General features: G+C 40.7%; 1 protein-coding gene across 2 annotated transcripts in view; it reads right to left on the reverse strand.

Moving 5' to 3' along the window:
* Positions 1–26,229, reverse strand: part of ASAP2 (ArfGAP with SH3 domain, ankyrin repeat and PH domain 2) — a 774,383-nt gene that overhangs the window by 137,447 nt on the left and 610,707 nt on the right. For both annotated transcript variants that reach the window (XM_053709709.1, XM_053709708.1), the window contains exons 14-15: positions 6,264–6,430; positions 3,849–3,982 (exon numbers count right to left, since the gene is read on the reverse strand). In XM_053709709.1, the coding sequence (XP_053565684.1) occupies positions 3,849–3,982; positions 6,264–6,430 (301 nt within the window). The remainder of the gene's footprint in view (positions 1–3,848; positions 3,983–6,263; positions 6,431–26,229) is intronic.

Below are 26,229 nucleotides of genomic sequence, written 5' to 3' on the forward strand. Positions count from 1 at the left end.
ACGCTTCTTGCGACCCTGTTGACCATTTTGAATGAAACGCTTGATTGTTCGATGATCACGCTTCAGAAGCTTTGCAATTTTAAGAGTGCTGCATCCCCCTACAAGATATCTCACTATTTTTGACTTTTCTGAGCCTGTCAAGTCCTTCTTTTGACCCATTTTGCCAAAGGAAAGGAAGTTGCCTAATAATTATGCACACCTGATATAGGGTGTTGATGTCATTAGACCACACCCCTTCTCATTACAGAGATGCACATCACCTAATATGCTTAATTGGTAGTAGGCTTTCGAGCCTATACAGCTTGGAGTAAGACAACATGCATAAAGAGGATGATGTGGTCAAAATACTCATTTGCCTAATAATTCTGCACACAGTGTATATAGCGGATGTTTTTTTGGTAGAATTTATAATTATACCTTTATATATATCTATTTATAATACTTAGAACATACAGTATTCTGCTATGTGCAGAATATTGGAATGTGAAATATTTACAGTAAATACACAGTATAACACTTTATTAAATCTGAATATTGCATGAATATGTTTTTTCATGGTTTTATCTACTTGACAGCAAAGGGCTCCAATGCACTTACATATGTATTTATGTGTTTATATGTGTACTAGTCCTAAAGCCCGTGTACACGGGCCATTTTTTGCAGTACAGCGGTCCCACCCCTTGCTCTCCCCCCCCCCTCTATTTTGCTCTCTTTCTTCCCCTTCTCTTTTGTGCTCTCTCTCTTCCCCTCTCTTTTGAGCTCTCTCTCCCCACTCTCTTTTGCTCTCTCTCTCTCTCTTTTGCTCTCTCTCTCCACCCTCTCTTTTGCTTTTATCTCTCTCTCCCCCCTCTCTTTTGACCTCTCCCCCTCTCTTTTGCGCTCTCTCTTCCCCCTCTCTTGCTCTCCCCCCCCCCTCTTGCTCTCTCTCTTCCCTCTCTATTTTACACTCTCGCACCCCTCTCTTTTGCACTCTGTCTCCCACCTCTCTTTTGCTCTCTCTCACCTCTCTTTTGCTTTCTCTCTCCCCCCTTCTGTTTTGCGCTCTCCCCCTCTCTTTTGCTCTCTCTCCCCCTTCTCTTTTGCTCTCTCTGCCCCTTCTCTTTTGCTCTCTCTCCCCCTTCTCTTTTGCCCGCTCTCTCTCACCCTCTCTTTTACTTGCTCTCTCTCCCCCCTCTCTTTTGCTCTCTCTCCCCCTCTCTTTTGCGCTCTCTCTCCCCCTTCTCTTTTGCTCTCTCTCCACCCTTTCTCTTTTGCTCTCTCTCTCCCCCTATCTTTTGCTCTCTCCCTATCTTTTGCTCTCTCCCTATCTTTTGCTCTCTCCCCCCTCTCTTTTGATCTCTCTCCCCCCTCTCTTTTGCTCTCGCTCTCCACCCTCTCTTTTGCTTTTATCTCTCTCCCCCTCTCTTTTGACCTTTCCCCCTCTCTTTTGCTCTCTCTCTCCACCTCTCTTTTGCTCTCTCTCTTCCCCCCTTGCTCTCTCTCTCCCCCTCCCCTCTCTTTTGCACTCTCTCTCCCCCTCTCTTTTGCTCTCTCTCTCACCTTCTCTTTTGCCCACTCTCTCTCTCACCCTCTCTTTTGCTTGCTCTCTCTCCCCCCTCTCTTTTGCTCTCTCCCCCCACTCTCTTTTGGTCTCTCTCCCCCCTCTCTTTTGCGCGCTCTCTCTCTCCCTCTCTTTTTTGCTCTCTCTCCCCCTCTCTTTTGCTCTCTCTCCCCCTATCTTTTGCTCTCTCTCTCTCCCTATCTTTTGCTCTCTCCCTCCCCCTATCTTTTGCTCTCTCTCTCCCTATCTTTTTCTCTCTCTCTCCCTATCTTTTTCTCTCTCTCTCCCTATCTTTTTCTCTCTCTCTCCCTATCTTTTTCTCTCTCTCTCCCTATCTTTTTCTCTCTCTCTCTCTCCCTATCTTTTGCTCTCTCTCAATTCCTCTCTCTTTTGCTCTCTCTCCCCCTTCTCTTTTGATCTCTCTCCCCCTCTCTTTTGATCTCTCTCTCTCCCCTCTCTTTTGCTCTCTCCCTCTCTGTCTCCCCCGCTCTCTTTTGCTCTCTCTCTCACCCCTCTTTTTTGCTCTCTCTCACCCCTCTTTTTTGCTCTCTCTCATCCTTCTCTTTTACTCTCTCTCACCCTTCTCTTTTGCTCTCTCTAACACTCTTTTGCTCTCTCTCTCACCCCTCTCTATTGCTCTCTCTCTCCCCTCTTGTGATGCTCTCTCTCTCATGCAGACACTCAGACAGCCACGGCAACTCCCGCTCGCCCCGTCATGCTCAGACTCTTCCCATTTATGCCCAGCTCCACCCCTTCACGACCGGTCAGCTCCACCCCCTTCACGGATTAGATGCCAGCAGCCAGCCCAGGTCAGTTTGTTGAAGGCCAGGTATGTTTGTCCTCGTGCAGTCTCTACTGCGCATGAAAGCTTCGGACAAACACACTTGGCCTTTTATATTAAAGGATACATATATATATATATGTATATATATATATATATATATGTATATACATATGTATACGTATATAGTTGTGTATATATATATATATATTTTCACGTTAGTTTAAAATTATGTGTTTGTATACATTGGCTGTTCTTTCTTTTATTCTATAGATGTTATCTGTCTTGAGGAAGGCTTCAGTGAAAGCCGAAACGTCGACTATAAAGAATTGTTGATACTAAGAATAAATAACTTTGTTTTGCAAATACTAAAAAACCTGAGAGTGCCCTTCATTCTATAAAATGTTTCTATATATATATATATATATATATATATATGTATATACATATGAATACGTATATAGTTGTGTGTATATATATATATATATATATATATATTTTCACGTTAGTTTAAAATTATGTGTTTGTATACATTGGCTGTTCTTTCTTTTATTCTATAGATGTTATCTGTCTTGAGGAAGGCTTCAGTGAAAGCCGAAACGTTGACTATAAAGAATTGTTGATACTAAGAATAAATAACTTTGTTTTGCAAATACTAAAAAACCTGAGAGTGCCCTTCATTCTATAAAAAATTTATATATATATATATATATATATATATATATATAAATATATATAAATACACATACATATACACATACATCTTTAGCAATGTATCTCAAAGTTAAAGTCCTTTGCATTTTTTTCCCCGAAACACCTGAGATCTCATATCTTTGAGCCTTTATAACTTTTTTTTAGATTAGTGTTATTATGAGTGTAACTACTTTGTAATGTATTTTTGATGTGTTTTGTGCAACTTTTTTGTTTTGTGAAACAGTTAACCAGAGCTCTGAAGTTGCGGTAATCTTTCTAGTGTAAATCACGATTGCGCTGAAGTGAATGCATTTACTTTCAACTCATAATATGAGTGGTATGCCCGATGAGTGCAAACAATAAACCCCTTATCGCTTGGGCGTAAAAGTTTGCACTCCACATGTAATCTAGCCAGAAGTTGCTTCCATTATCTAAAGAGGCACAATGTTTTTACATGCACACATTCTGAGGCCCCAGCTCCTACTGAGTATGTGCAGGAATTTACAGAATATAAGTATATGCATTTTGTGATTGGTTGATAGCTGGGAAATAAAATTGAACAAACTGAAATTTGTCAGAAAAAAATCTACTAAATGTGAAATTCAAACCAAATCCTTTTTTATCGTCTTTATATTATGCATTTATTGATTATGCTGTTCTAATGTGTTTAGTGATCCTTTAAGTCATTTAGAAAAAATATTAATCAAAACTAGTAGTATTCGATTGTCTCTAAACAAATGGGTAGGTAACCTGAACTGACAGCTAATGGACATAAAACAAAGCTTCCATGTATCTTTGCTACTAGCATTAAAATAAAAAGTATTCTAAACATACCAGAAGCTCGGAGGTCCCCAGTACATCCAATGTGAGTGACTGAATTCTGGAGTAGTGCACACCAAGCTCCCGGTGAATTCCTGAGCATTCGATACAGGTCAGTATTCCCAGGTTTGTGGAAAGCCAAGTAGGCTCTTTAAAAAAAGATAAACAAATAAGCAAAAATTATAAAATATCACAGCTCATATAGTTTTATAACCAGCAAACCACCACATCATGAACTGACCAAGATAATTCATTTATATAAAATGCACTGGTCCCGAGCGGGACTTACATTATGTGTTTAAAATGAAGGTCAATTTTCATCAATGAGTGCTCGGTTTTTAAAAATACTTTTAAAAACAGGGGCACTTTCATTGATGAAAATTAACATTGCACTGGATTTGAAGAAATACTTACCTTTTACTCCTGCAAAACCGGATCGCCGATCCCCCTCCTTCTTCTTCCTGCTGTAGACCACAGCAATGACGAAACTGGCTTCCTCCAATCACAGCCGGGCATCACGAGCTGGACGCTCTGGGGAGCAAGCCATGATTGGAGGAAGCCGGTTTTGTCATTTCTGACGTCAGTACAGAGGAACTGAGGCTGAGATCTTGCGATCCGGTTTTGCAGAAGTAAAAGGTAAGTATTTCTTCAAATCCAGGTCAATGTACATTTTCATCAATGAAAGTGCCCCTGTTTTAAAAAATATTTTTAAAAACCGGGCACTCATTGATGAAAATTGACCTTCACTTTAAAGGGACATAAAAAAACAACATTTTATTTCATGAATTGGATAGCTCATACAATTTTAAACAACTTTCCAATTCACTTCTATTATCAATTTTGTTTCAGTCTTCTGATATCCTTTATTGAAAGAGCAGCAATGCACTACTGGGAGCTAGCTGAAAACATTGGTCAGAGATAATATTAACTTAAGAAGATTTTTAAGGAGTTTATTTCTGGATCACAATTTTGCTAACAAATCACATATTTTAATACTTGTATAACATTTTGTACGCAGATCATTTAGAACGCTGTAATTTTGTACGCAGATCATTTACAACGCTGTAATTTTGTACGCATATAATTTAAAACGCTGTAATTTTGTATGCAGATCATTTACAACGCTGCAATTGATTTTTATTTTAATTATATATAAAAAAAAACACTTTAATGTTCTTTTAATTACAGCAAAATGACTGTTATATTTCACAGTTCTAAATAGAAATATAATGGACCATTATTTACAAAGATTAAACTTTCACCAAAGTGAAAATTTCCTCTAATTTAGTTCTTCCATGGGGCCTATTTGGTAAACTGACAAAAATCTCAGCCACCACCCAGAATAAAATGAGACGGAGAAAATCCCCTCACTGAATAGAAGGCTGACTCAGATAGCGCATGCACCTTTAAACAACCTTCAAATTTACTTTTATTATCTAATTTTATCAGAGCCATACCTAGGTAGGCTCAGGAACTGGGAGCTAGCTGCCGATTGGTGCCTGCTGTTTGTGTCTTACCAATGTGTTCAGCTTTCTCCCAGTACTGCATTGCTGCTCCTTCAAGGAAACCAAGAGAATGATACAAATTGACCATTAAAATGATATGCTTTATCTGTATCATTTTGCATCTCATGTCCCTTTAAGTGATAATTTCTTTATGATGTGTTACTAGATCTTTGTTGGTACGTTTCTCCCACTTAACTCTCAGATAATACCAGCATACACTGGTACGTGTAAGAAAAATGCTCTGTACTTAACTTCACTCTTTCGGAAGGCGTCATTTCATTTCTAATGTCATGAACGGTAATGTTAGCTCTGTGGTAAGAAGCATTATTTAATTCTGGATAGCAGCCAATGATAAGAAAACAAAATCCTCTGCAGTTAGTGCTAAGTGTCTGGAGAATTTCAACAATGAGCAGAACTAAATTCAGTTAGAAGAGATTGTAGAGCAACATAGGAGACTGCATGAAGGCTCCGCAAGAGGAAGGTTATGGGTCCGTAATGCAGGAAATACATTAAATTTGTTTTCTGTCATGTTTCAGATAGAGCATTCACTTTTAAGCAACTTTCTCCTATTATCATTTTGTCTTCGTTCTTTTGATGTATTTATTTGAAAAGCAGGAATCTATGCTTAGGAGCCGGCCCATTTTTGGGTTAGAACCTGGGTAGCTCTTGCTGATTGGTGACTAAATGTAGCGCTACCCAGGGTGCAGAACCAAAAATGGACCGGCTCCTTAGCTTAGATTCCTGCCTTTTCAAATAAAGATAGCAAGAGAACAAAGAAATATTGATAACAGGAGTAAATTAGGAAGTTGCTTTAAATTGCATGCTCTGCGTCGTGAAAGAAACAAACGTGTGTTTAGTGTCCCTTTAAATAAAACAAACAGATTATGGATACCACACTACAGATGAGCAATACACAATGTCACACCTGGTGCGCCACAGTCACAGCACACATCGTTGCCTGCCATTCTCTGGATATCAGATATGATTTCCTTGGTGAGTTCTTGCACAATGTTGTTTTCCCCAGTACTGTGGTCCCCTTTGAATGCATTGTTCAAAGCTTCCTCTTTGCTGTTTTGCAGCACAGACATCCATCTATTTGGAGGGGATAATAAAAAACAAATCTGTGTGCAGTTTCTATAATCATAATCAGAGCATCATACAAATAAATGCAGTTTCCCAAACAATTTCATTATACGTTACTGTTTCCCTGCTGTGACTGTTTATAAAAAAACTAGCAATTCCCCTTACTGACATTTTCTGTGATATTCAGCCAAGAGGCCAAATGAAAAGTGTCATTGTTTCAGTTACTTTATGTATAATGTAATAATGAATGTCACTCATGTCCCCTTAACCCACTATAAATGGTTACATATGTATTTGAACCATTGCTGAGCTATTACATTAAATATGGTAACAAGAATTTTGAGGCTGAATGTGCTTTTTCAGTTTCAGCCTCTAGATGGCAACGAGAGCAACAACATTTAAAGTCATCAACCAGGTCGTTTTTTGTTTTCCAGACTCCTTCAGCTGTATCTTGACAGCAGATCTTAAAGGGACAGTAAAGCAAAATTAAACATGCACAATTTAGATAGGTCATGCAAATTAAAAAACAAAACAACAAAAAAAAAAACACGTTAAATTTCACTTCTATTCTTCTATTATCAAATTTGCTTTGTTCTCTTGGTATCCTCTGTTAAAGAGTAAACCTAAGTGGGTGGATAGGAGCTTAGGTGCGAGCACGTCGTTAGCATTCTAAGCCAGCAGTGATTTGCAACTATGTATAATATTCCTATAAACATTACTGCAAGCTCTGCTGCCAGATGGCTAAAGACACATTCACGCTCCTGAGCTCGCCTAGGATTACTCTAGGGCTGGACGATATGGGCAAAAAAAAAAAAATTGCGATTTCTTATAAATAACTATAACACCTTAAAGGGACATGAAACCCATTTTTCTTTCTTTCATGATATAGAAAAAGCATGCAATTTTAAACAACTTTCTAATTTACTTCTATTTATCTAATTTGTTTTATTTTCTTGATATTCTTTGCTGAACAGCATATCTAGATAGGCTCAGTAGCTGCTGATTGGTTGCTGCACTTAGAAGCCTTATGTGATTGGCTCACCCATGTGCATTGCTTGTAGTTTAAATTTGTATTCTCTTTACGAATCATGAAAGAAAAATTTTGGGTTTAGTATCCCTTTAACTTTTTAATAAAAAATGTATTTAAGACTACAGAATCTTAATGTACATGTTTCTCAATGTCCAATACACTCTGGGAGAATAAAAATACAAACCCCATATGTGTGTGTGTGTGTGTGTATATATATATATATATATATATATATATATATATTCATTCATAACCTACAGTATTATTTTATTACACTGTGAGTATGCATTTAACTTGCAGCACTAATGTTCTATTAAAAAACTAGTCCTAAAGTCGGTTAACACGGGCCATTTTTTGCAGTACAGCGGTCCCACCCCTTGCTCTCTCTCTCCCCCTCTCTTTTGCGCTCTCTCCCCCTCTCTTTTGCGCTCTCTCCCCCTCTCTTTTGCGCTCTCTCTCGCTCCACCTCTCCTTTGCTCTCTCTCCCCCTCTTTTTTGTGCTCTCTCTCACTCCTCCTCAGCGTCGGACAAACACACTTGGCATTTTATATTATAGGATAAGCAAGCTTCATAAAATACAGTAATATTCTTAGTTTCAGAGTGAGTAATGTCTGTGCATGTAGAAATCTTGCAAGTAATCATGCTCCATAGCATGCAATACTCTGCAGTAATGTCTATAGCAAACAATAATAATGTAAAGTAAGCCAGCTGAGCTCTATAGTTTGCAGTATGATTCTAATGCAGAGGAGACAAGCTCTTTATCTTGCAATGGTGACCTATGCCAAGTGAGTCCCACTACACAACACTACCACAGTCACTCACCGGCCCCCCAAACAGCGTTTTCTTGTCCGGTGCAGCAGCAAGCACAGCGTCTTCCTCCTACCATGAATAGAAAGCTGGCCAGCAGGATGCACGGTCTGTGCGCCCAAATACTTTGAATGGAGTATTTGGGCACGCAGACCGTGCATCCTGCTGGCCAGCTTTCTATTTATGGTGGGAGGGAGCCACTGTGCTTGCTGCTGAACCGGACAAGAAAACGCTGCTAGTCCATTCAGCACTGCATGGCCGGCTATCTCTCTAGCTAGATCCGACACGGCTGCCCCCCGGCCCCCCTCAGCATGAGCTCAGTCAGTCACCATGTGCTAGATTACTCTTTAACAAAGGATACCAAAAGCACTAACAAATTTGATAATGAAAGTCAATTGGAAAGTTGTTTAATACATTTCTTGCATAAAAATAAATATTTGCTGATATAAGATCAAAATACTGGCCAATTCCATCCTGGTTTAGACACACAAACAACTGCTAACTTTGGAAAGTGAGAACGAGTCTGATAAAATGAATTGGAGGGCAAAAATGTGGTCTCTGAGACATAGTTTGGACTGTCTGTCCTACATGGCACTAACAACCAACATTTCCAGTCAGAAATAAAACATTTTTTTTTAATCATAGATAAGAACCGTAAGGCATAATAACTTGTATATGCAATAATTGATGGCAATGAATACCGTGATATTTATTGTAATGTACATTGCCAAGATAGCATCACACTGTTAAAGGGACACTGAACCCAAATTTTTTCTTTCGTGATTCAGATAGAGCATGCAATTTTTTATTTTTTTTTAATTCTTTTTATTCAAAGGAACTCAGGCACATGACAGAATAAAACATAATTTATGCTTACCTGATAAATTCCTTTCTCCTGTAGTGTAGTCAGTCCACGGGTCATCCATTACTTATGGGATTATAACTCCTCCCTAACAGGAAGTGCAAGAGGATCACCCAAGCAGAGCTGCTATATAGCTCCTCCCCTCTACGTCATACCCAGTCATTCGACCGAAAACCAAACGAGAAAGGAGAAACTATAGGGTGCAGTGGTGACTGGAGTATAATTTAAAATTTAGACCTGCCATTAAAAACAGGGCGGGCCGTGGACTGACTACACTACAGGAGAAAGGAATTTATCAGGTAAGCATAAATTATGTTTTCTCCTGTTAAGTGTAGTCAGTCCACGGGTCATCCATTACTTATGGGATACCAATACCAAAGCTAAAAGTACACGGATGACGGGAGGGACAGGCAGGCTCTTTACACGGAAGGAACCACTGTCTGAAGAACCTTTCTCCCAAAAACAGCCTCCGAAGAAGCAAAAGTGTCAAATTTGTAAAATTTGGAAAAAGTGTGGAGTGAAGACCAAGTTGCAGCCTTGCAAATCTGTTCAACAGAGGCCTCATTCTTAAAGGCCCACGTGGAAGCCACAGCTCTAGTAGAATGACTGTCCTCTCACACATCCTATCGATTAGTTAGATGCAAGAGAATGACTGGGTATGACGTAGAGGGGAGGAGCTATATAGCAGCTCTGCTTGGGTGATCCTCTTGCACTTCCTGTTAGGGAGGAGTTATAATCCCATAAGTAATGGATGACCCGTGGACTGACTACACTTAACAGGAGAAATACATGTCACAATATGGAGCATAACACAGTAAATCTATCCAATATACATTAGTAAAGTACAGTGAACATCCACAAATTCTTTTGCAATAGAAAAGCAGATATAAATATGGGACATCCTCAGTGCGTAGGAACAGATTAAAGTAAATATATATCCCGTAGTGGAGTCACCCGTGTTCCTTAATTTTCTATTTAATCAATATTAACAAACACACACACACACACACACACACATACATACAAATAAAACAAAAACAAGAAACGGAAGAACAACCAAACCCAAGCCCTGTCAAGTAGCCCTCAGTATAGGTTAGGATTATGAAAGAAGAATCCTATCAGTCTGAAGCTTGAGATTCTATCTTGCAGTAAATTAAAGAAAAAATAAGGAGTATACCTAAGGGTAAACTGCCACACGAAGCAGCCTCTAATAATTAGTGTATATGTCTAAATCAGCATTTCTGGTTGGATTTTAGATACTACAGGAGAGATCTACAAATAGGCAAACATCAGGGTTGAAAAGCTACATGGGTATTGTTGCACACTGAAATTGTTAGGTTCACTGCGATAAATAGAAAGTTAAAAAGGCCAGGTTATTTTAGAATAGCGATAGGGATGATCAGCCAGCTCAGGCCAGGGGGTAGTAGGAGTTATTAATCATTTTCAGTTAGAGCACATAGAAGTGGGTTGTGTCTAGTAAGAGTCAGTGTGTTCTCAGGAGCCTGTGAATAATTTATGGAATTAAATGATCAAGGTATAGTAGCATACACTCCAAATATAGCACCTAAATAACATTTATGGTAAAGGTTTAGATCAAAGTGTACATGCGGGAGGGTATATGGTAAAAAGTTGCCTCTGTAACCTAAAGAAGCAATCTTACAATAATATGCACATAGATAACAGATATGTTCAGATTTGTCAACCAAACAGCATTATCAGAACCACAAGAGCGACATTGATCAACTCAGCAACGCATGGCATTTGCCGATATTGTTCAGAACGGCATACTGTTATTCAAAAGCTCCATTGGGAGTCTCTCCTGCATGGCAAATTCTTGTGTAAAAAGGGAGCTGGGAATATCTGAGTATCTTCTATACATTTCAGGCTGGGTTTCATAATAATAAAATTATAACAAACTAAAACAGTGTTAAACAATTTTAAGCAAAATAAGTGACCAACCGGGCCAGAGTTAAACGCTAATACTATTTCACTCTGGAGATCTATGGTACCCGCATCTCAAAAGGGTAAATAGCAGTCTGCAGCCCAGGAATGTGTAATATGATGGTGCTTTCCACGCAGACTTTTAGCCTATGCCTGCTGCTGGTTGAGGGTAGAACGGTTGCACGGACCTTGCAAAGTGTATGGAAATATAAAACAGTGTGTCAATCAACAGATTAGGCTCAAATTGTAGGTACTCCTCCACGAGTGTTAGATTAAGTGCTGGGGGAGCCAGCCTATGTATGACTTTTTCGTCGTTAGCCTATCCCCTCTCTCGCCAAAACCCTTAGTCCATGGTGTATGCCCAGCGACCAGCTTGATAGATGGGCAGAGTCGCGTGAGAGAGGCCATACACCCGGCAAACACAACCGTAAGCGCTGGGGGAAACACATAACTGAGCCTCTTATAAGTGCAGGGGGCCCAAGAAATATGTCAGGGAGAAGTCGCCATGGGGCAAGACCTGTGTGTTGCGGCGCATCAGAAGGACAGTCACCAAGTCCGGAGGCCAGGTTCGCCATTTGCGCAAGGGGAAAATCCTGCAGTGGCTCAGGAACAAGTAGCGATTCGATGCTCTGCCTCCCAGCATCCAGGGCTGGGCTCTCCGATGGGATGCCTAATATACATGTCTCATTGAAACTTTCCGGACCTGCGGTAGTCATAGCAGGTGAGTGTAGACAGAGCAGAGCTTGTTCTATGTGACAGGACAGAGATCCCCTGACTGAGTCTGAGATGAGTGAATCTTGCGGGGCTCGTACTGAAGAGCAGCTTTGTTCATTCACAGGATCCTGTTCCGCAACATAGATCCCCACCGTTACCTGGAACGCTTCATGCAAAGCTTGAATGCTAAGGGATAAGCGTTCAAATATAGGTAAGAAAGTTTCGAGTATCTGTGTAGTAACGCTGTTTTCTGCCTCCATCATTTTAAAATGAGTGGGTAGGAGACCAGTAGATACAACTCTGCAAGACTTACTATGTACAGTATAGCGGCTAAATACGCACCACTAGACCAAACTGTTTTTTGCTTTAAATGTGACCTCCGTGGGAGAGAAGATGATAGTTTCTCTATCTGCATTAGTTCTCGGACACGTAGCTGTCAAGAGAGGCGCAGATGGCAGGGGGTTCAGGCTGCATAAAGGTTCTTTTTCACGAGGTATCTCGGAGCTTCATAGGAATGCAGCCATCTTGGAGCACCACCCACCGGAAGTCTAGAGCATGCAATTTTATTATCAAATTTTCTTCATTTTCTTGGCATCTTTATTTGAAAAGCAAGAATGTAAGTTTAGATGCCGGCCCATTTTTGGTGAACAAACTGAGTTGTTCTTGCTGATTGGTGGATAAATTCACACACCAATAAACAAGTGCTGACCACGGTGCTGAACCAAAAATTGTTGGGCTCCTTAGCTTAGATGCCTTCTTTTTCAAATAAAGATAGCAAGAGAACGAAGAAAATTTGATAAAAGGAGTCAATTAGAAAGTTGCCTAAAATCGCATGCGCTATCTGAATCACAAAAGAAACAAATTGTGTTCAGTGTCCCTTTAACTGAGTACCGAAAGAAATTGTATCACTGTTTTTTTCCCTGTTTGTTTAACAGAAAACTCAATAAAATGTATTGAGAAAAAAAAAAAAAAAAAAAAGAACCACAAGGCACATCTAGTCAACATATACTCTTATCTTAAAGGGACAGTATACACCAATTTGCATTTAACTGCATGTAATAGACACTACTATAAAAAAGAATATGCACAGATACTGATATAAAAATCCAGTATAAAACCTTTTAAAAACTTACTTAGAAGCTCCCAGTTTAGCACTGTTAATGAGGTTAGGCTGGGACACCCACTGAAAGTAGCTGGGTAAAAAAAAAAGAAGCAGACTCTCTCCCCTACTCCCCCTTCACTGCATATGAAAAGACAGATAACATAAACAGGAGCCAGCAGTAGTCTATAAACGCGTGTATATATCTGGCACTGTGGGGCTTGGTTAGGAGTCTGAAAATCAGCATAACGTTATTAAAAAATAAGAAAACTATACATTTTTACAAAAACACTACCAGATGGGCTTTATAAATGGATCATCTACAAAACCTTTATGCAAAGAAAAAGCTAGTGTACAATGTGTCCCTTTTAAACTCTTTAAAAGAACGGTCTACTTGATTTTTTTATTGTTTAAAAAACATAATTTATGTAAGAACTTACCTGATAAATTCATTTCTTTCATATTAGCAAGAGTCCATGAGCTAGTGACGTATGGGATATACATTCCTACCAGGAGGGGCAAAGTTTCCCAAACCTCAAAATGCCTATAAATACACCCCTCACCACACCCACAAATCAGTTTAACGAATAGCCAAGAAGTGGGGTGATAAGAAAAAAGTGCGAAGCATAAAAATAAGGAATTGGAATAATTGTGCTTTATACAAAAAAATCATAACCACCACAAAAAAGGGTGGGCCTCATGGACTCTTGCTAATATGAAAGAAATGAATTTATCAGGTAAGTTCTTACATAAATTATGTTTTCTTTCATGTAATTAGCAAGAGTCCATGAGCTAGTGACGTATGGGATAATGACTACCCAAGATGTGGATCTTTCCACGCAAGAGTCACTAGAGAGGGAGGGATAAAATAAAGACAGCCAATTCCTGCTGAAAATAATCCACACCCAAAATAAAGTTTATTGAATAAATGAGCAGAAGATTCAAACTGAAACCGCTGCCTGAAGTACTTTTCTACCAAAAACTGCTTCAGAAGAAGAAAACACATCAAAATGGTAGAATTTAGTAAAAGTATGCAAAGAGGACCAAGTTGCTGCTTTACAAATCTGATCAACCGAAGCTTCATTCCTAAACGCCCAGGAAGTAGAAACTGACCTAGTAGAATGAGCTGTAATCCATTGAGGCGGAGTTTTACCCGACTCGACATAGGCAAGATGAATTAAAGATTTCAACCAAGATGCCAAAGAAATGGCAGAAGCTTTCTGGCCTTTTCTAGAACCGGAAAAGATAACAAATAGACTAGAAGTCTTTCGGAAAGACTAAGTAGCTTCAACATAATATTTCAAAGCTCTAACAACATCCAAAGAATGCAACGATTTCTCCTTAGATTTCTTAGGATTAGGACATAATGAAGGAACCACAATTTCTCTACTAATGTTGTTGGAATTCACAACCTTAGGTAAAAATTCAAAAGAAGTTCGCAACACCGCCTTATCCTGATGAAAAATCAGAAAAGGAGACTCACAAGAAAGAGCAGATAATTCAGAGACTCTTCTGGCAGAAGAGATCGCCAAAAGGAACAAAACTTTCCAAGAAAGTAATTTAATGTCCAATGAATGCATGGGTTCAAAAGGAGGAGCTTGAAGAGCCCCCAGAACCAAATTCAAACTCCAAGGAGGAGAAATTGACTTAATGACAGGTTTTATACGAACCAAAGCTTGTACAAAACAATGAATATCAGGAAGATTAGCAATCTTTCTGTGAAAAAGAACAGAAAGAGCAGAGATTTGTCCTTTCAAGGAACTTGCGGACAAACCTTTATCTAAACCATCCTGAAGAAACTGTAAAATTCTTGGTATTCTAAAAGAATGCCAAGAAAAATGATGAGAAAGACACCAAGAAATATAAGTCTTCCAGACTCTATAATATATCTCTCTAGATACAGATTTACGAGCCTGTAACATAGTATTAATCACAGAGTCAGAGAAACCTCTTTGACCAAGAATCAAGCGTTCAATCTCCATACCTTTAAATTTAAGGATTTGAGATCCTGATGGAAAAAAGGACCTTGCGACAGAAGGTCTGGTCTTAACGGAAGAGTCCACGGTTGGCAAGAGGCCATCCGGACAAGATCCGCATACCAAAACCTGTGAGGCCATGCTGGAGCTACCAGCAGAACAAACGAGCATTCCTTCAGAATCTTGGAGATTACTCTTGGAAGAAGAACTAGAGGCGGAAAGATATAGGCAGGATGATACTTCCAAGGAAGTGATAATGCATCCACTGCCTCCGCCTGAGGATCCCGGGATCTGGACAGATACCTGGGAAGTTTCTTGTTTAGATGAGATGCCATCAGATCTATTTCTGGAAGTTCCCACATTTGAACAATCTGAAGAAAAACCTCTGGGTGTAGAGACCATTCGCCCGGATGCAACGTTTGGCGACTGAGATAATCCGCTTCCCAATTGTCTATACCTGGGATATGAACCGCAGAGATTAGACAGGAGCTGGATTCCGCCCAAACCAGAATTCGAGATACTTCTTTCATAGCCAGAGGACTGTGAGTCCCTCCTTGATGATTGATGTATGCCACAGTTGTGACATTGTCTGTCTGAAAACAAATGAACGATTCTCTCTTCAGAAGAGGCCAAGACTGAAGAGCTCTGAAAATTGCACGGAGTTCCAAAATATTGATTGGTAATCTCACCTCCTGAGATTCCCAAACTCCTTGTGCCGTCAGAGATCCCCACACAGCTCCCCAACCTGTAAGACTTGCATCTGTTGAAATTACAGTCCAGGTCGGAAGAACAAAAGAAGCCCCCTGAATTAAACGATGGTGATCTGTCCACCACGTCAGAGAGTGTCGTAAATCGGTTTTAAAGATATTAATTGAGATATCTTTGTGTAATCCCTGCACCATTCATTCAGCATACAGAGCTGAAGAGGTCGCATGTGAAAACGAGCAAAGGGGATCGCGTCCGATGCAGCAGTCATAAGACCTAGAATTTCCATGCATAAGGCTACCGAAGGGAATGATTGTGACTGAAGGTTTCGACAAGCTGAAATCAATTTTAGACGTCTCTTTTCTGTCAAGGACAGAGTCATGGACACTGAATCTATCTGGAAACCCAGAAAGGTTACCCTTGTCTGAGGAATCAATGAACTTTTTAGTGAATTGATCCTCCAACCATGATCTTGAAGAAACAACACAAGTCGATTCGTATGAGATTCTGCTAAATGTAAAGACTGAGCAAGCACCAAGATATCGTCCAAATAAGGAAATACCACAATACCCTGTTCTCTGATTACAGACAGAAGGGCACCGAGAACCTTTGTAAAAATTCTTGGGGCTGTAGCTAGGCCAAACGGCAGAGCCACAAACTGGTAATGCTTGTCCAGGAAAGAGAATCTCAGGAACTGATAGTGATCTGGATGAATTGGAATATGCAGATATGCATCCTGTAAATCTATCATGGACATAATGCCCTTGCTGAACAAAAGGCAAGATAGTCCTTACAGTTACCATTTTGAATGTTGGTATCCTTACATAACGATTCAATATTTTTAGATCCAGAACTGGTCTGAAGGAATTCTCCTTCTTTGGTACAATGAAGAGATTCGAATAAAACCCCAGCCCCTGTTCCAGAATTGGAACTGACATAATTACTCCAGCCAACTCTAGATCTGAAACACATTTCAGAAATGCTTGAGCTTTCACTGGATTTACTGGGACACGGGAAAGAAAAAATCTCTTTACAGGAGGTCTTATCTTGAAACCAATTCTGTACCCTTCTGAAACAATGTTCTGAATCCAAATATTGTGAACAGAATTGAACCAAATTTCTTTGAAAAACGTAACCTGCCCCCTACCAGCTGAGCTGGAATGAGGGCCGCACCTTCATGTGGACTTAGAAGCTGGCTTTGCTTTTCTAGAAGGCTTGGATTTATTCCAGACTGGAGATGGTTTCCAAACTGAAACTGCTCCTGAGGAAGAAGGATCAGGCTTTTGTTCTTTGTTGAAACGAAAGGAACGAAAACGATTATTAGCCCTGTTTTTACCCTTAGATTTTTTATCCTGTGGTAAAAAAGTTCCTTTCCCACCAGTAACAGTTGAGATAATAGAATCCAACTGAGAACCAAATAATTTGTTTCCCTGGAAAGAAATGGAAAGTAGAGTCGATTTAGAAGACATATCAGCATTCCAAGTTTTAAGCCATAAAGCTCTTCTAGCTAAAATAGCTAGAGACATAAACCTGACATCAACTCTGATAATATCAAAAATGGCATCACAGATAAAATTATTAGCATGTTGTAGAAGAATAATAATAATATGAGAATCATGATCTGTTACTTGTTGCGCTAAAGTTTCCAACCAAAAAGTTGAAGCTGCAGCAACATCAGCCAATGATATAGCAGGTCTAAGAAGATTACCTGAACACAGATAAGCTTTTCTTAGAAAGGATTCAATTTTCCTATCAAAAGGATCCTTAAACGAAGTACCATCTGACGTAGGAATAGTAGTACGTTTAGCAAGGGTAGAAATAGCCCTATCAACCTTAGGGATTTTGTCCCAAAATTCTAATCTATCAGACGGCACAGGATATAATTGCTTAAAACGTTTAGAAGGAGTAAATGAATTACCCAAATTATTCCATTCTCTGGAAATTACTTCAGAAATAGCACCAGGAACAGGAAAAACTTCTGGAATAACCACAGGAGATTTAAAGACCTTATCTAAACGTTTAAATTTAGTATCAAGAGGACCAGAATCCTCAATTTCTAAGGCAATTAGTACTTCTTTAAGTAAAGAACGAATAAATTCCATTTTAAATAAATATGAAGATTTATCAGCATCAACCTCTGAGACAGAATCCTCTGAACCAGAATGATGATGTTCATTTAAAAATTCATCTGTATAAAGAGAAGTTTTAAAAGATTTTTTATGTTTACTAGAAGGAGGAATAACAGACATAGCCTTCTTGATGGATTCAGAAACAAAATCTCTTATATTATCAGGAATACTCTGAACATTAGATGTTGATGGAACTGCAACAGGTAATGGTACATTACTAAAGGAAATATTATCTGCATTAACAAGTTTATCATGACAATTAGTACAAACAACAGCTGGAGGAACAGCTACCAAAAGTTTACAGCAGATACACTTAGCTTTGGTAGTTCCAGCACCAGACAGCGATTTTCCTGAAGTATCTTCTGACTCAGATGCAACGTGAGACATCTTGCAATATGTAAGAGAGAAAACAACATATATAAAGCAAAATTGATCAAATTCCTTAAATGACAGTTTCAGGAATGGGAAAAAATGCCAAGGAACAAGCTTCTAGCAACCAGAAGCAATGAAAACTTAAATAATGTGGAGACAAAAACGACGCCCATATTTTTTTAGCGCCAAATAAGACGCCCACATTATTTTGGCGCCTAAATGCTTTTGGCGCCAAAAATGACGCCACATCCGGAACGCCGACACTTTTGGCGCAAAAGAACGTCAAAAAAATGACGCAACTTCCGGCGACACGTATGACGCCGGAAACAGAAAAGATTTTTTGTGCCAAAAAAGTCCGCGCCAAGAATGACGCAATAAAATGAAGCATTTTCAGCCCCCGCGAGCCTAACAGCCCACAGGGAAAAAGTCAAATTTTTTAAGGTAAGAAAAAATGATTGATTCAAATGCATTATCCCAAATATGAAACTGACTGTCTGAAAATAAGGAATGTTGAACATCCTGAGTCAAGGCAAATAAATGTTTGAATACATATATTTAGAACTTTATAAAAAAGTGCCCAACCATAGCTTAGAGTGTCACAGAAAATAAGACTTACTTACCAGGACACTCATCTACATGTTTGTAGAAAGCCAAACCAGTACTGAAACGAAAATCAGCAGAGGTAATGGTATATATATAAGAGTATATCGTCGATCTGAAAAGGGAGGTAAGAGATGAATCTCTACGACCGATAACAGAGAACCTATGAAATAGACCCCGTAGAAGGAGATCATTGAATTCAAACAGGCAATACTCTCTTCACATCCCTCTGACATTCACTGCACGCTGAGAGGAAAACCGGGCTCCAACCTGCTGCGGAGCGCATATCAACGTAGAATCTAGCACAAACTTACTTCACCACCTCCATAGGAGGCAAAGTTTGTAAAACTGATTTGTGGGTGTGGTGAGGGGTGTATTTATAGGCATTTTGAGGTTTGGGAAACTTTGCCCCTCCTGGTAGGAATGTATATCCCATACGTCACTAGCTCATGGACTCTTGCTAATTACATGAAAGAAAGATATACAATGCCTTCACTATCCATCCCCCAGCTTTGCACAACCAATATTGTTATATTAACATACTTTACAACCTCAAAATCTCTCTGCCTGTTTCTAAGGCAGTGCCGTGCAGGTTTCCTCTTATCTCAGTGCACAAGGACGGAACTACAGGGGGTGCAGAGGTCGCAACTGCGACCGGGCCTCCAGCGTGGGGGCCCAGCTTAAAAAAAAAATAAAAAAATGTTTTCAATAAAAAACTTTGACCTGCCACTGCCTGCACTTATATCATGTGAGTGTGATGATTCACTAGTGTCACTGTCTCTGTCTACAGGGGTTAGTGTTTCTGTTTAACCCATTGGTGTTTGTGTGTGTGTGTGTGTGTATGTATGTATGTGACTGTGTGTGTATGTTTGTGGAATCAGCAAATTACAGACCTTGTTACTACAGCATGGGGGGGCGGGGGGTAAACAGTGTCACTATACAGTACCACTATATACAGAATGGGGGGGCTGGACCATGTCACAGACTACTGTGGTCATTTTATAAAGTACTGGGGCGGGTAGGGTCAGGTCAGCCATCTCACCGACAGATTACAGACTGTGTCACTAACTCACTATATACAGTACTGGTGGGTTAAACAGTGTCACTATATACAGTAATAGGGGGTCAGACCATCTCACAGACTATGGGAACAGGGTACCTCCTTTTTCAGACATGTAATCTGATTCACATTTTTTTTCTGTGTTAAATGTTAAAAAAAAAAAGATATGCATCAAATTCACCTTTTTTGGGTGTGTGGGGGGGGGCCTTCTTAGATTCTTGGACCTGGGCCCTGTGGTTTCTAGTTACGCCTCTGTCAGTGCACTTTATTAGCTTTTCACAGCCAGACAATGCTAGTTTATGTGTGGCATATAGATACTATTGTGCTCACTCCCGTGGAGTTATGCAGGAACCAGCACTAATTGGCTAAAACACGTTTGTAAAAAGCACTGAGATCAGGGTACAGTGTGCAGAGGCTTAGATACAAGGCAATCACAGAGGTAACAAGTATATTAATATAACAGTGTTATCTAGGCAAAACTGGGGAATGGATAATATAGGGATTATCTGTCTTTTTAAATAAATGTAAGCACTATAGTACTACAGATGCCAGTGCTTCTCTGTGATGTACTAAAAGGCTCAATTTTAAAAGTGCATTAAATCTCCACATTTCCTAATTCAGATAGAGCTTACCAAGTAAAAGTCAAGTTTCCAATTGGCTTCTAATATCAAGTTTGCTTTGCTCTCATTAAGAGCTCTAGTCACAGCAAACATGTGAGGAAGGAATAGTGGAAAAAACAGTCCTTTGTTGAAAAACAAATAAAAACTCCATAGCATAAACCAAACACTGGCTGCTCACAGTACAGATGATTCAGAACAGAGGATGCAATTTTAAACAACGTTCCCATTTTCTTCTATCAAAGTTGCCTCTTCCTCTTGGTATCCTTTGTTGAAAAGCATACCTAGGTAGGCTCAGGGAAGATAACTGCTGACTGGCTAAAGAAGATAAGATTAGCTTAAGAGGATTTTCAAGGAGTGTATTCCTGGATCACACATTTTGCTAATAAAATCTAAGATTTCAATACATTTTGTATGCAGATCCTTTACAATGCAGTCATTTATTTCTGATGAAAATATAAAAAATAATAATTTTTGGAAATTATAGAGCAAACCTTTAAATCATTGCTGGTACCTACGTTCTTTTTGACATCATTCATGCAGAATAAGGCTTAATCAATTCACAATCGGGCTAAATAATGCTAAATCACTAATAGCTCATAAATAGAAATCCTCTAATATTCGAACCATAAGAGAATGGAAGGATAAAACCACTGAGCTTTGACCTTAGAAGAATATCACTACTTCAAAACAAACAAAATGACCCAATATTACATTGTACTGGGGGAAAATACTCTCTGCTTTGGAAGCCAATAGCTTGACCCCACTCTCATCTTTCCTCCTAGTATCGCCTATGATTGCCTCCTGTATACTTCAAGATCTAGTATCTTTGTTTAATTTCCTAAGGGCGATATTTGTATGGTAGACCCGTTTTGCTGAATAAATGATTATATGCAAAAATCATATATATCTCTTTCTCTGGCTTGTATATTTAATAGCTGTGTATGTCATCTTGGTAGCCGGGTCAGAGCAGGAATAACTATTGGGATCACTTTTCCTTGCAAGTTTCACCTGCTGTGATTATTCCATATATTACTTTACTTTTTTTCTATTTGTTTTGTTCTTGAATATTATGTAAGAAGTATGAAACACTGGAAAATATGAAAAATACTGTACATTTTGTTAATGAGTGTCTTGTACAATGTAAAATATAAATAAAACATTTTAATGTCCTTTAATTACAGCAAAATGACTGTTATATTTCCTATGCAGCAGTTCTGAGTATAAATATAAGGGGCCATATTTACAAAGATTACATTTTCACCAAAGTGGCAAATCAAGCTTACTTTGGTTCTTCCATGGGGCCTATTTGGTAACCTGACTAAAATCTCTCTATACTTCCCTGCATAAGATAAACAGAAAAAAATAAATAAAGGGAGAAATTTCCCTCACTGAGAAGAAAGCTCTCACTTAGGTTAATAATAATCATCAAAATAAAAAAGACAAATTCCGTATCTCTGACTCAGACACAACAAAGCACTCCCACATTCACTCTAAATACTCATTGAGTCACAGGCATCTCTCCCAAGCACACAAAAAGCTGATTTATGGCCAGATTATGCGCTACCCACTCTATTAAAGAGCTGAGAAATAAGAAAGGAGAAGGAGCAGCTCGCTGGCAAATACAATCAACAAAAAACTTAAATTATGCTTACCTGATAATTTTCTTTTCTTCTGATGGAAAGAGTCCACAGATGCATTCATTACTTTTGGGAATTCAGAACCTGGCCACCAGGAGGAGGCAAAGACACCCCAGCCAAAGGCTTAAATACTCCTCTTACTCCCCTCATCCCCCAGTCATTCTGCCGAGGAACAAGGAACAGTAGAAGAAATATCAGGGTGAAAGGTGCCAGAAGAATAATAAGGACGCCCCACATAAAAAATACGGCTGGGGAGCTGTGGACTCTTTCTATCAGAAGAAAAAAAATGATCAGGTAAGCATAATTTAAGTTTTTATTCTTAAATGGAAAGAGTTCACAGCTGCATTCATTACTTTTGGGAAAACAATACCCAAGCCACAGAGGACACTGAATGCCAAGATGTGAGGGAACAATAGGCGGCCCATTCTGAGGGCACCAAGTCTGAACCACTACCCAACAAAAACCCCACTTCGTCCGAAGCCGAGAAAAATGTGAAAAGGAAAAAGCCCCAAGGACACTGACCCGCAGATAGTCCAGAAGTCTAGCTAGAGACCGCAAAATCTGACTCAACTGAGCCAACAGTCCTTCAGGAGACACAGTCGCCCAACAGTCGGTCCCTCCCCAATCACCCCTCACTAACGAAGGGAACACCAGACTAAATTCCCAAAGGGATAGGGCAAGGAATAACCGAAGGGAAACCGGAAGGTCACCACAAAATTAATCGAAGGAAAACCCCCTATAGCGAGCCCATCACACAAAGACCCAAATGGGTCCTGACAAACATAGGGAGGCTACGCCCAGACCAAGCAGAAACCAGAGGTTTAGGACTGGGCATCGGAACAGAGAAACTTTTCTCCCAACATAGTGCAAAGCACCGAAAGACAACTAAAGACGGAATCCTCACATCGCCAGAACATAGAATACTGAACTATTCCGACACAAAAAACGTGCAACAGACCTAGCCAAAAAAACCTGAGTCATGAACAAGCAGCCATCATCAGGATGACACGGAAGAATACTTGCTGAGAAGTAAAAAGCGGCCAGCAAGAGAACAGATTGCAAGAAAAAAACTCCCAGACAGAGAGCACGCACTAGGCAATCTAAGCAGCCAGACCTACACATAGGTCTCTAAAAGGGGAAAGCACCTAACTTCAACGAGGCCCACTGCACCCCCAAGAATGAGAGGTTACAACCAGAACTAGAAGGTGGATTGGAACCCTGGATCTTCTGCTTGCAAGCCCAGGGAGCTAGCCACTATGCCAACCTAAATCCTGAAGATGACAATGCATCTCAGAACCCACTTCCAGCCGGGCCAGCCCAAACGTCGGACAGGTCTGAAACAGAGGAACAGGAGAAGCCCAACATCAGCTCAAAAACAAGCGGAATAATGGACACAGCCATCCCAACAGAGCACGGGTGCCAACCCGACTCCTTAGGAACAGACGACAAGGCCGTAGACCCAAAGGAATCTAGCAAAGGGCCCAACAGAGTCTCGACACAGAGCCAGACAGACTCCAGATGGAACAGACGACAAGGCCGTAGACCCAAAGGAATCTAGCAAAGGGCCCAACAGTCTCGACACAGAGCCAGACAGACTCCAGATGGAACATAACAACCCAGAGAGAATACCCCTCTCTGAAAGGTTAACTCTCAGATCAAACCTCCTGAATCTAGGAGAAGCCCTAAGAAAGAGACCACACCTCCATAGGAAGGAGAATACCCCCCTAAGAAAAGGAATGGGGACAGAAAGGCAGAGCAACTGCCCACAAGACCCCAAGCCACAGGCTAAAGGATAGATCAAATCTCCAACGCACACGAACATGGGAGGAATCGCCCTAAAAATGTAGCTTGCTAACACACATCCAATGTGCAATAGTTGCAGCAGTGACACTGTAAACCCATATGTCTGCAGAGCAGTGAATTCATAAGGTTACTACAGCAAGCTGACCAAGAAAAACCGACCATAAAGTCGTATGTCAAGCCCAGTGAGCATCGGCACTCAGAAAAAAAGGCCAACCATGACCAGGTCAATTAGTCAGAATAAAGGTCATAGCCCAAGTTCCCTGGAACTGGGGAACCCCGAACCAGCCCTAGAGCCTAAAAGTCTGGTAACACCCGCAGTGGGGTCCACAAGGGAAAACGCTGAGTGAAACTTCAAACAACCGGAAGCACCAGGGTGAAGATAGGCCCGAGCCCCCAAATGTTTAAACAAACAAGAACCGCGAACTTAACACCCTGTCTGATATAAAAAAACAGACCCACAAGGAGATATCAATGCAATATCCAGATCAACCTGGATCACGAGAATAACTCGTAAGTCCCGACCCAAGGAAGAGACCACCCCTTGCCGAAGTCCAATGCTCCAAAAAGAGCTAAGGCGTTAAAAGTCGTACAACGACACTAGAGCCCATAGATGCTCAAACAGCCACAGGACCACAAGCAAGGGGATACCTCGAGGCCAAAGACACTCGAGCAAAGGCTGGTCTCCACATCACCTACATACAATCAGAGGATCACAGAGAGAAAAGAATACGGAGAATACCCAGCTCCGGGAAAGAACCCTAAGCAGAGCCCAAAGGAGACCATGCCCAGAGTCCCTAAAAGGGAACAACCACCTCCCAGAGGAAAAACTAGGTCCCTAAAAGGAGACCTAAACCACAGGGAAAAAGCGGATTGCTTTCTCATGAAAACAGCTTGACATTACACAGTCAATGTGCAAATAGCCACAGCTGGTTACAGGTTGCAAACCTTCGGCAGCTAGGCAGCTAAGCTACCCATCAGACTTCTAGCTGCTGAAGGACCAAGTCCAAAAAGGATAATCCCAGAGCCTCAGAAGGCCAAACCACCCAAATCGGCGGCAAGAGGGCACTAAGCCCTCCAACCCTCCACTGCTTGGGGGAAGAAACTCTAGGTCCCGATAATATCAGACGCCAGAGAGAGTAACGCAGCTAAATAGATTGAGGGCTAATAAGGACGGAAACAATCCTTCCTGCCACACGGACCCACAGGTCCTCTAGAATGCTTAGCTGAACTTGTTGAAACAAAAACAAGAAACACAAATGATATGAGCACTCGGCACCTCGACTGGACCAGCCAAACAGAAACGGTGCCACGTGTCTGAACATCCACGAGACGGAAAAACCCAAATAAGACCAGCCTGCCGCCAGGGTCCTAACTGTCAAGTTTCATAAATCCTCCCTCAGAGGGGAAGGAGGAGTAACAGACAAACATAGGACCAACATGTCGCTTAACAAACTTCAGCAGAAGTAAGAGTGAGTATCGATCCCAGAAGTTCCAGAAGGAAACATATAAACAAAAATAAAAGACATCCTAATCGGATAAAAGAAAATATAGGCAACCCGTAGGTTAATGCCCAAGAAGAAACAGGCCTACACGCAGGACCAGCCAAATGGAACCCTAATCTTCCAACAAAACTGGGAAGGACAATCAGGAGATTACTTCATCCCCTCATGTCTAATGAGGTGAGCCATTTGAAGTAGAAGACTGTGGATTCCCGTATCAGTTAAGGATAGGGTCGTCTAATAACTGAAAAACATGTCTGAGTAAAACGCGAAGGTGCGCTATTCAGTAATGAAAGGCACAACACCCAGGGACAGCCACACCCACAGGGAACTGTACAGGCCTTCCCAAGGCCCGGGAGACCCGGGACAACAGGGCACGAGCACAAACGCAAATAAACGTCTGTGGAAGTGAAAACGTGCTGCAGCCTCCGGGGGTGGGGGGGTAGGGGGAACAAGCCACCCTGCAAGGAGGGATAAACATAATCTGGGTAATCCGCATGTGTAGTAGGAGGGAGAGGTAGGGAACTCGCCTCTCGGAGGACAGAGCCCCCAGAGGCGGAGGGCTCAGCGGTCCCTTGATTCCCCGAGCCCGGGGAACAAGGCGCTCTAATACGGCATACCGAACATAACTGATTGACGTGTCAATGAGGCCAAACCAAATTCTTCACAGGACAAGGAATCTGAAATTTAAACAGTCTCAGCATCCGAATCCTTCATAGCTGGATAGAGAATATGCAAATATAGACTATAAGAAAAACAAAAACTAAACAGCATCTGACACCCACAATGGCTGGGGCACTCACCACCTCCTATGACCCAGACCCCTGCGGACCAGAATTTCTCCGTCGCCACATGGACAGGAATGCGGAAATGGAGCCCAGAACGTAATCACGCCAAGTCACAAGGTGAACCGTACAGTCCAAAAAAGCGCGCCCAACCATAAGGTTGCGTCAC

The sequence above is a fragment of the Bombina bombina genome, chromosome 4 (assembly GCF_027579735.1).
Source record: "Bombina bombina isolate aBomBom1 chromosome 4, aBomBom1.pri, whole genome shotgun sequence".
In the NCBI taxonomy this organism is placed as follows: Eukaryota; Metazoa; Chordata; class Amphibia; order Anura; family Bombinatoridae; genus Bombina; species Bombina bombina.